Source organism: Eptesicus fuscus, chromosome 13, assembly GCF_027574615.1.
Source record: "Eptesicus fuscus isolate TK198812 chromosome 13, DD_ASM_mEF_20220401, whole genome shotgun sequence".
NCBI classification, from domain to species: domain Eukaryota; kingdom Metazoa; phylum Chordata; class Mammalia; order Chiroptera; family Vespertilionidae; genus Eptesicus; species Eptesicus fuscus.
Genome location: NC_072485.1, coordinates 65706571 through 65717869, shown reverse-complemented (window position 1 = coordinate 65717869; position 11299 = coordinate 65706571). Strand labels below are relative to the sequence as shown.

The window sequence follows — 11299 nt, the reverse complement described above, 5'->3', positions numbered from 1 at the left end:
GCCAGAACGAGCCGCCGCGGGGCCCCGCCCCCGGCCCCGCCCAGGCCCACGCCCCCGGAGCGCCTCATGAATATCCATGAGCCAATGGAAACCCGCAGCGGAAAGCCCGTGCCGAACTCGCCTGACCGTATGCAAACAGGCGCAGCCCCGGCACTCAATTATTCATGAGCCTCGCAAATGAGGGACCCGCCCCAGGACCCGACCCGGGTGAAACTGACGCAATTCAGCCGCTAATAGCGTTTGGGCAAAATGGCCACCGAGATGACAGCCTAGAGAGGAAACTTAAGGGGACGGCGCGAGGCTCGGGCCCCGCGGCCTGAACTGATTGCAGCACCATAGAGTCACGGCGAGGAAGAAGGGAACCACTGGCCGCCGGGAGGCTTCTGTGGGAACACCTGGGCGCCTATGCCACGTGGCCATCCCACGTGGCGTATAAATTCAGATTGAGAGCCACCCTGAGGAAGACTGGAAGCTCTATTTTCCTCACTAATCTCCTGTTACACCCGCCCCCTAGATACAAATTCTTCCGACCTCATAATTTGGTGCACCCCTTTTCCTCCCAAGCTCCACCGGTATTCCACACCTTTCCTGCACCCCATCAGACCGTAACCCCACCCCCACCCCGCTTATCCAACTGTCCAGGCTCAGGTTTCCACTCTCCTGGTGGCAGAGGCCAGTCAATCCTGATTCCATTAACTGAAGCTTGGAAGACCCTTGCCTCCTAGGTGATTAAGGATGGAGCCAGTAGCCGCCTCCCCTCAGCTTGGCTAATGGAGTGGAACTGTGAGAGAGGCTTCCTAATCAGATCAGCTCTCATTTCTAGACTCTCCGGTGGCCCATCCCGGCAGAAGAGGGTGAAAACCAATGCTTGTCCAGCCGGGAACAGAACAGGATGTACCTGAAGACCTGATTCCCGGGTGGCCAGCAGGGCCCTGCCCAGTCAGAGTGGTGTGGTAAACAACAGTGAGAGCAATACAACAGGGCTACAGAGAAGGCATAAGGACATGGTTTCCAAAGTCAGTTCCCTTTATTAAATGATTTTTCTCACAGACCAGAAATACAAAATAAAAGTAGAAATAGGCCCCACTTAGGAGCTACAGGCCTGACCTCACATGACCCCTGTGGCAGCAACTTGAACAGGACAAGCAGCTATATCCCTAAGGTCGGGAAAGGAGGACAAGGGTTTGAACCCGGCACTGCCCTGCCTCCCACCCAATCTCTCCCCAATAAAGAGCCATCCTTGTGAAGCAGCAGGGGAGTAAGACACCTCCCGCTGTCCCAGTGAAGTGCACCCCCCCAGGAGAGCTTGTTCCGATGGCAGAGGCTACATTTTGTATGAGAAACTGGTACAAAAAAGTGGGTGGGGAGGCTGGGGCGGTGACAGGACAAGCCCAAGGAGAGAGAATTTTCCTCCTCTCTACTCATCAGATCCGGACGCAGAGTCTTCTGAGCTGGGGGGAGTGCTGGCTAGTTCCTCTTCTTCAGAGTCCTGAAAAACCAATGTCTCTTAAGGGGAAAGGTAGAATCCCAGTAGCCCTCCTAGCACTTCTCAATGGTGAAGGGCCCCCATTCCCTATCCCCATCCCTAAACTCCAACACCAGCCTTCAGAACGCCAGAATCCCACCTATCCACTCCACCCCATTACTCTGATGGACCAACCACAAACCTCAGCCCAGAAACATCTGCCACCTCCCACCCCGAACTCAGATGCCCCTCACCCTGCCAGGCCCCCCGCCCCCAAACTCCCGCCGCACCTCACTCCGCCTTCTCTTCTTTTTGCTCTTGTTCTCTCCTGAAGAGCTCTCATCACTGGACACAAACTCTTTGCTCTTGAAGCTCTCACTGAGCTGCCTTGATGAGGACTTGGATGATGAGCCCCTAGAGGGAGTTGACTTCTTTTCCATCTTTACCTTTACTTTCTTCTTCTTCTTTGACTTGTCCCTACATTAGCAAGAGGGCAGAGGGGCTAGGCCTTCAGGCTCATCAAGGGCAAACCTCCCCCCAGCTCTAACAGGGCCTCTCTAGGTCCCAGCCGTATGCACTATAATCGTCAACAGCCAGCCATGTCAGCCCCAAGGAAAAGCAGAAGACTTAGGGGTCATAACCTGGGTGCAGGGAAAACTTATTTATACCTATTTGACACCTCTTGCTTTATCTTTAAAAACTAATTCACATGAATGATATCTATAATAACATGTATTTACATATCCCATACCTTCATAGAAAATTGACCCTTTAGGAAAATGGGCCTTGTTTATCCAGTGATGACGAATTCCCTAGCACGTTACCCATACTTGGGCAACTGCCCACCCAGATTGGAGAAGCACTGCCATAGTGCAGTCAGAGGCATCTCTATTACCTTTAACACCTAATTCTCAACTTGGACCTGCAAAAATATTTGCCTAAAAAAGCAGTTACTGGGCCATTCTGTTCCCAACACTCACCTCTTAGAAGACTCACCCCTTCCCCCTTCATATTCTTTCATGGCTTTTTCATAGTCCCTCCTGGCATCCTCAGCTTTGCGATCCCACTCCTGACACACACACACACACACACACACACACACACACACACACCGTGGGAGGGGGGGTAGAGAGAGAACAGAGAATGAGATTCCTTCCCTGATGCAGGCAAAACCCTTACAGAAAAGTTCTGCCAATGGCCCCTGCCCCCTCTCTCAATTACAAGATTCACCACCCCTCATCTCTGCGGCTACTCACCTCTTTCTTCTCTTTGGACATTGCCTTCCAGATCTCGCCTGCCTTCTTGGAAAGATCAGTGATACTGATGCCGGGATGGTCGGACTTGATCTTCTCTCGGCTGGCATTGAGCCACAGCATATAGGCAGACATGGGCCTCTTGGGGGCATTGGGGTCTTTGCCCTTCTTCACCTGCATAACCACCCAATGCCTTCAGCCACCTATATCCCACAGACCCCTACATTCTCCCAAAGAAATTATTTGGGCCACCTCCCTGGGGACAAAATGGAGAAAGGACTAAACAGCATCAAACTACAGAGAGCTCCCTAAGGACGGGGACCATGTCTTCCTTCCCTCTGCACCCCAGTGCCCAGCTCATTAGGGGCCCCTTCCTGTGGTCTCCTGGAACAAGTAAAGCCTGTTTCCTATTCAGATATCCCAGAAGCTAATTATGTTAAGGACCAGAGAGGAACATTTCCAAGATACTCCTCGAGGCTGACATCACGGGCTACAAAAAGCAGCCCCCGGAGAACTAACCGGCAGGCCCCACTGGTGGTGACAGAAGTCAGAGAACGGCCACCCAGCACCCTCCCATTCAGAAGAGGGGCCGCACCTCCATAGGCTTCTTGCGGCTCTTGCGATCCTTGGCCATCTTGGCCTTTTTAAGCTGTTTCCTTTTCTTCTCATCCCGGTCACTGTCACCTTCGTTACTGGAGGAGCTGGCAGAGGCGTTGCTGTCAAACCTGCCAAGGAGAGTGGGGCTGAGACTCAGGGAGGGAGGACGGACCCCCATGGCCCCAGATCAGGAAGAACATAAGTCCAGAGACACCTGCTGAGAAAGGGGAAGGGGAGGAGGACCACACAGCCTCCACCACCATCTCCAGCTCTGCTTCCTCCCCTTCGCTGAGGTGGCTTCCACCACCACCTCTCCAGGCCCAGCCACAGCAATGGGCTATCTGGTGACTCAATCAAAGGAAAGCACATGGGCTTCAGCTGCTCTCGTTGGTCACAGCCTAACCCAAGTCCCACTCCATCCCCAAACTCCTGAGGACAGGAATTCTGTCTCATCAACATGCCCCAAGTCCACTTCACCACTTCCTTTGAGCTACTCATCTTAATCGACCCTGTAGTCTTTCTAGTAAAGAGATAATTACTAGAAAAAGTGGGGGAAACCAGCTCCGGCCTAACCCTGTACATACTCATGTAATTAACAGTCCTATCTGATACACACAGAATGCTGCAGAAGAGAGAACCACCTATACTTGCCTGGTGCTGAAGTTTTCAAGGCGTTTTCATGAGCCTTTTCTCAATGACTCTCTATGAACAAGCATGTGGCAAGCACGGGTAGTGGGCTCCTGTAGACTTTCTTTTCTATTTCTCCCCAATGTTCATTCCAATTCTTCTGGATTAAGAGTCCCCATTTTCTGTTGGGAACCACTGTGCCGCCATTCAGGACAGGCTCACCCAACCGCAGGCACTAAGGGTGGGTGCATGGCCTAGTTCTGGCCCATCAGAGCACATGCTCAAAACTCAGGTTCAGAAGGGCCACGTAACCACCCTGCTCACTGCTGCCTCAGAGCAGAGGTACTCCTGGTGTTAAACCAGGTGAACTAAGCCTGCCCAGAGCTTCTGAGGGTCACTTGGCACTGCCCGGGGCAAACAAACCTATCTAAAATAAGGAAATCAGCCCTAGCTGGTTTGGCTCACTGGATAGAGCATTGGCCTGCAGACTGAAGGGTCACAGGTTCGATTCCGGTCAAGGGCACATGCCTGGGTTGTGGGCTCGATCCCCAGTAAAGGGCATGCAGGAGGCAGCTGATCAATGATTCTTTCTCATCATTGATCTATCTCTCCCTCTCCCTTCCTCTCTGAAATCAATAAAAATATGGAAATCAGAAGGAATAGAAACACATTTCCCACAGCTTCTGAGCAACTTGATCCAGGTGCCTGAAGCCAATCTTATCCCTTGGCCTCTCCATTTATAAGAACTCACAAAATTCCCTTTCATGCTATAGTCAGTTTGTAACATTTCTGACACTGGCAATCAAAAGTCTTGATCAATATGGGGGCATTACTGCCACTTCACAGGTGGAAAAGCTGAGATTCAATGACCTAAGGACTCCTGGCTGGTAAGTGGGAGCACTGGCTGAGTCTCAGCACAGCCTCTCCCACTACACTTTTCTGGCTTCACAACGTGCCTTGCATTTCCACTTGACAATTTTCTTTTCTTCTTCTTCTTCTTTTTAAATATATTTTTATTGATTTCAGAGAGAGGGAGAGAAACATCAATGAGAAGAGAGAATCATTGATCAGCTGCCTTCTGCACATCCCCTACTGGGGACCGAGCCCACAACCCGGGCATATGCCCTTGACCGAAATTGAACCCGGGACCACTCTATCCACTGAGCCAAACCAGCTAGGGCTACACTTGACCATTTTCAAAGCATCATCTCCATCTATCACCTCATTGAAGGTCATTTTCTACCTTGAATCAGTAGCTTATGCTGGGGACACAAGAAATGGCCAGAAATCTCTGGTCCTTTTAAGCTCACAAGCCACCCCCATGAGGTGGACCCAAAACTCACTCCTCTGCCACGTCCTCCTCCTCTTCACCTGGGTTGAAAGACTCATCTGAAAAGGAACACAGGGCTCCTCAGTTTTGCCCCATGGAAATCCCCTCCCCTGACCCAGACACCCGGCTCTGGCTGGAAGAGTCTGACAGCCCCACGCCCCGGCACTGCCCAGGCTAGCCCACCGGTTTCTTCTCCCGAGTCATCGCTGCTGTCGTTGGCATTCTCTTCCCGGATCTTGCCCTCCTCCTTCATCCGCTCCAAGTAGGCATCGTGCTGATCTTCATCAGAGTCAGCATAGTCATCGTAGCTTGGGTTCATGCCCTAGGCAGGGAAGAGGTGGGAGTAAGGGCCACTCGCCCAGGTGCCAGAAGCCCTGCACACTCAAAAGCACGCCCCCATGCCTGTAAGATCAGAGCAACAGCCCCAGCTGGGGCTGAATTGTCCACACACAGCCAGCGTGCAGGGCCTGTGCCCCGAAAACTTCCTGCCAACTGGGTTAGTCCAAGCTCCTCCCTCTCCCAGCCCCACTGGGGGCTCCTGGGGGCGGCAGAGACTGAACTAAGGTCATGCGAGGAAACCTGCATCAGGAGGGGGAAGGGTCACACGCACCTCTTTCTTCTACAAGGTAAGAAGAGAAGGGAGAGTGAAAAAAAGCTGGAAGAATCCCTGCCCCTTTCCCCACCACAGAAAGAACGGGAGGGGCTCAGCCTCTCCACACACAGCGGTACCTCTTTCAGTCCTCGGTTTTTGATGTTGAGTTTTTTTGCATTGACAAAATCAAACAGCTTCCCATACTCCTCCCTGTGGGGGGAGATGCACAGTTACCAGACAGGCAGGGCCAACGAGAAGAGGACTACACGCTGTTCGGACACCATGGGCCGGGACAGACCATGGGGCCTGGAGCTCTTGACCATGTTATCCAACCCAGCAGCTCAGAGACCCTCGGAAGACAGCAGGAAAGAGTCTGACACTAGTCTTGAAAGAGGAACCTGTACAACTCTCAAGAGTTCTGAGAAAGGAAAGGTGGGGAGGGGTGCACCGAGTAGGGGGGAGGATGCCAGGGGAGGGGATGTCATCTTTCAACTGGTCTATATTTCATACTTCTCTGTTGTTATGAGGATTAAGTGTGAAACAGAAAGCACTCGATAAACATTAGCTGCTGTATTCTCGGGCACCGAGCTCATTCCAGGAAAGGGAAAGATAGCATTTCCATCATGGGGGGAGTGGAGGAGGAGAGGGCTAGTACTGAACAAGAGCTTTAGTAATATGGGAAACAATATTGTTAAGAACAGAAAAAAAAAAACAAAACACAATGCAGAGGCTTCCAAAGGCTGAGCACTTCAAGGAGAAGAACCAAATCCCAGGGAAGCAAAAGAAAAACTCTGCTCAAGGCATGAAGTCAGGGACGAGTCACAGGCCAACAGGGGGGGTCCCAGGCCTCCCAGTCAAGGCTGGGTAAGGACCAGGATACCCAGGAAGTGACTGGCAGTGGCTCTCACCTCTCAATGCTGCTGAAGGTATACTGAGTGCCCTGCTTGGTCTCAATTTCAAAGTCAAAGGAGCGTGTGGTGGTGGTGCCACGGGCGAAGTTGACGAAGGAGATCTCATCAAAGCGGATGTGCACCGGTGGCTTGTGGACGTAGATGAAGCCCCGCTCCAGCGGGTACAGCAGCCCTGAGCTCGCCTTGTAGGAGCAGGTGATGCACTGGGCCCCGGAGTGCCTGGTGGAGGGCACAGGGAGCCCCGTCAGTGCCTGAGGCAGCAGGTTGCACAGAGCCACAGAGTACATCTCTCGGGAGTACATCTGCTCAGGCCCTCAAGTGAGTGAACCGCACAAAGCTGCTCTAGTGAAGGTGACTGACACCATCAAGATATGACCCAACCAGGCCTCTGAGAAGCTGCGCTCCCATCCCAGGAAGGGCTCACCAAGGAGACCTGGCACAGCCCATCCCCGCAGCCCAGGACCCGGGGCCTGCATGCTCACCCTTGGAAGTTGCCCGGAACTGTGATCTTGCGGTTCACCAGGGCCTTCATGACCCGGCTGACCATCTCATAGAGGGATCCCGACATGTTCTTGGTGAGCCGCCCCTCAAAGCGCTTCTCTACCTCTTCCCTACAAACAGAGGAAGATGAGATCAGGAGCACAGCTGCCTCCTAATGCGCACCCATCTCCTGCAGTCAGGGGCAGGCATGAAGGAGCACTCACTCGTTCATGTTGAGAGTCAAGGAGATGTCCTCATCCTTGGAGAAGAGGAGGATCAGGAAGTGGTAACGGGTCTGGCCTTGCTTGATGGGGGGATCCAGGCTGATCTGGTAAGGAAGAGCCAACACGGCTTAGCACCAGTCGAAGCCCCACGAGAACTTGCTGATTAACTAAACCCCAGTGAAATCCACCTGCCAGACTTGGGCACAAACCGGGCCAATCCACTCCCAGTGATTCCTGCTCACCACAAAGAACATCTGGCGCTGGTCCTTGTGGGGTAGCAAAAAGAGGCGCAGCACCGTGGTGTAGGGGATCTTGTAGTCGAAGGTCTTGCCGTGCAGATGCAGAAACGTGGGGTAGATCCTAATGTCGTAGCGTCCTCGGGGAGTCAGACACTGCAGCTCCCGGAAGATACAGATGGCGTCTCCCGTGGCCTGGATCACGTCCGCCTTAGACAGCACGTTCTGGGCAAAGGCCTGCGAAAGCACACACTGGTAATGGAGCAGCAGGTCCCGCTCCCAGGCCAGCCAGGCCTGCTCAGCAGCATCTGCCCCCAAGGTGACCAGGGGAGGCCTCACCTCAACAGGGTCCACGCCATCCTCTTGGGTGGGAGGCACGTAGAAGCGCACCTCCATGAGCGAGACCTCTGCGTCATCGTTCTGGTGGAACTCCAGTGTCACCTCATTCTTGCCTGTGGTGCACTGGGACACGTTGCTGAGGGGTATCTCGAAGACCGGCTGGTCGCCAATGTCAAAGGAAAGCAGCTGCCCTGTGGGGAAAGGGCTATCAAGCCACAGCTCCTCCCCTCGAGTCTGCATAAACCACGTGCCCACCAGACACAAGTCCCCTGAGGACAACGCTACTCTGTTCACACTGTACCCACAAGACCGGGCACAGTGGTCCTTGATAAATACATGAGAGGAAATCAGAGACAGTGACAGAAAGAGTGAAACTAGTTAAAGGCTCCCACCCTTCATCCTACCATCTCCCCAAACCTCAGCCTGGCCCAGGACTCACCACCAAACTTCACCGTTCCCCAGTTCCAGCCCTTCACACATAGGTCCTTCTCCATTAGCTCAAGGCGATAGTGAGTTTTGAAGAAATCAGAGAGTTTCTCAAACTCCTGTGGGTGGAGCGGAGAGAACAATCCCAGTAACACTGATGGTCTTAACACAAGCTGGAACATTCTGGAATTATCTATTTCTGAGAAATTGCCCCAATATACCTTTTATCAGAAATCCATGCTGATTTAGAATCTCAGCTATAAAACACTGTAAGAGGTTGTTTCTGGGGACTGGATCTCTGGGAGGGGAAGAGTAGCGTAAGGAACTGACAGCTCGTGGTTATGGGCCTCACAGTGCTATCTTTGTGCAGATATCGCTTTAATGAAAGTGAACATTAAAATGAAGCAAAGTCTTCAACTCAGGCAGTTCAAAATGGAAAAACAAAACTTGAACTAACGCATCAAACTAAGACTCTGTAGCTGGATAAAGGCAACAAGCAGAAAACAAAAAACAAAAATGGCAGAAAATCTTCAGGAAGTCAAGGCACAAAGACACTCCAGACTCTGACACCCAGAGCTGAACACTAATTGCGTGGTGGCCTCAATGGCCCTGCTCTACGGAGCTCAAACCAGCAACTGCCTGGCTACCACAGGAAGGAGACCCGACTCTCTCTAGAAGATTAAAATGAAACAAGATGGCACCATAAAAGGGGGGGTTTGTGGCAAGAGGACACCTCACCGATTCTCGGAAGCCGTCATACTTGTAGACATGGCCGTTCTTTGTGAGCAGTTTAAGTCCATGGCCCAGAGCCACACGGCGCCAGATGCCTTCCGTCAACTCCCCAGCCTGGATGTTGTCCACTTTGCCCGTCTTACTGTTCTTGAAGATGATGCCCTGGCGGCTCAACCTCAGCCGACCATCATTCTGTTGGAAAAAATGGGTCCAAATGCATCATTCTAGGCTGGCCAGTTATCAATCCAGAAGCAACAGCTGAAGTGGTGGGGGCCAGCACAAAAGGGACAAGAAGCCTGGAAACCCGGATTCTAATCCTGGCTCTGGCATCCAGAACCCTTGCAGGTCCTCAGTTTCAGAATTCTGGATTGAACAGCAGGCATGGTCCCTTCAAACTCTGAGACCCTGTAACTGGTGAACTTTCTCACTGGCACCTTTTGTTGGGGCAACACCAAGTACATGACACTCTGACTCCTTTTCCAAAGTAGCAACACGATCCAAGCAAGCTCTTGCGAATGGGCAGAAAGTCTGCTCCGCTCCCGCTTCCCCACCTCTATCAAAAGCGCAAGCCCTTCTTACCATGGAGCCTTTCACCTCCTGATAGATGTCGTTGAACTCCAGTGTTTCCGCCATGCTAACTGCCCCTTTTGGCCTCAACTGGGAGCTGGGCCCCAAATCCTGGGTAGGTGTGCAGATCCTCACTCAGCAGGTTGGAAATCTGAATTCAAGAGGGAGACACCTGAGCATGGAAGGCAACACCTCACTCTGCCCAGGGATGCGGCCAGGTGGCAACCCATGGCTGTGCCTGCGATGTCGAGGATCTTTCTCAGCCTGGGAGCCTTCCGGTGGGCTCCGCAGACCTCGAGGGGCCAGACCCAGCCCGGGACCAGAGAACTGGGCCTGGAGTAGCGCTTACACCCCAACCAGACACAGGCTCTGGGCGCTCCGCCGGGCGCCATGGCAACGAGCAGCGGTACCCCAGGGCCAGCCGGAACCCGCACTTCGCCCGCGCCCAAACCCAGCTCAGGATGCAGGGTTCCCCTCCCAGCAACTGCTGGCGTGCCCACCGCGTCGCGGCCCCAGACCCGGGTTCCCCCCCTCCCCACCAAGTGGACTCGCCCGCTGCCCGCGGATTCGAACGCGGAACGGCCCATCTGGAGTGTTCCGCGGGGGAGCAGGACTCGACCCTCCTGGGGCACGGGGACGGCGACCACCCACCTCCTCTAGCAGCAGGCCTCGCGACGGCCCCGGTGCGGGCGGTGGGCGCGCTGAGGGACGCGGGGGAGGGGGCGGGGACACGGGGTGGTGGGGGGACACGGGGGAAGCTTTTCCCGCGTGCGCCGCCCAGCGTCCCGCCACCGGAAGCTGACTCCAGATCATAGAGAGGACGAGCTGGCTAGAGAGACGTAGGTCACGTAGAGCGTCGGCGCATCTGGAGGACCCTGAGCGCATCCCGGCGGCGAGGAAGTCCCATCCGCGTGGCGTCGGACGAGGAAATGGGAACGCGTAGGGCTCTTTGAAAATTACAGACATTGCTTCAGTGAAGGACTAGGTTCTAAAGAGAAAATGTGTGGTTTTCCCTCTAGCGGACTTTCCACAGATGCGTGTGTTAGATGGATGTGGGTCCCTCTCTTCTGCACAATAGTGGTTTCTGTGGAGTGGAAGGAAGTCTATGGGACAAGAAGAGAACTACTTTGGCTTGTGGAGAGAAATGACCCCTCCCGCTGGCTGCGAAGAGAATGCGGGTGTTGGTGTCGCCGGGACTGCCCTGCTCTCCCCTGGATCACATGGGACTGGATCCTTTTGGAGATGAGTTCACTGTCTGCGCCCAAACACCTCACATCTCTAACCACAATGTATGGATCGCCTGGAAGAGGCTGGTGTCAAGTTCAAGTGCTGGCGTCAGATTCACCTTGGAGCCAAAACTAATTTGAAACCGCATCAGCCTGAGAGTGCGGAAACCATAGCCCTAGGGTGCATCTTGAAAATCAAAGGGGGCCAGACCTGGAAGACACGTGTGAGTTTGTCTACTCCAGCCTCCTTTTGCCAGTGGGAAGACTGAGGCCCAAAGAGGAGTGGGCCAGGGT

General features: G+C 53.6%; 1 protein-coding gene across 2 annotated transcripts; it reads right to left on the bottom strand.

The window, feature by feature from the left end:
- Positions 1-1005: 1005 nt before the first annotated feature.
- SSRP1 (structure specific recognition protein 1) lies at positions 1006-10526 on the bottom strand. Of its 2 annotated transcripts, none has more exons than XM_008159312.3 (17): positions 10431-10526; positions 9792-9930; positions 9219-9404; positions 8494-8599; positions 8055-8245; positions 7722-7952; positions 7480-7583; positions 7258-7386; positions 6773-6994; positions 6002-6074; positions 5456-5594; positions 5286-5331; positions 3314-3443; positions 2722-2892; positions 2446-2534; positions 1756-1942; positions 1006-1489 (listed from the first exon to the last, which is right to left on the bottom strand). In XM_008159312.3, the coding sequence occupies exons 2-17, from the start codon at positions 9843-9845 to the stop codon at positions 1418-1420; spliced, it is 2130 nt and encodes a 709-aa protein (XP_008157534.1). In that variant the 5' UTR covers positions 9846-9930; positions 10431-10526; the 3' UTR covers positions 1006-1417. The 2 variants fall into 2 exon arrangements, with proteins under 2 accessions (XP_008157534.1, XP_054581303.1); XM_054725328.1 differs by lacking the exon at positions 10431-10526 and adding an exon at positions 10129-10143.
- Between the last annotated feature and the right edge of the window lie 773 nt (positions 10527-11299).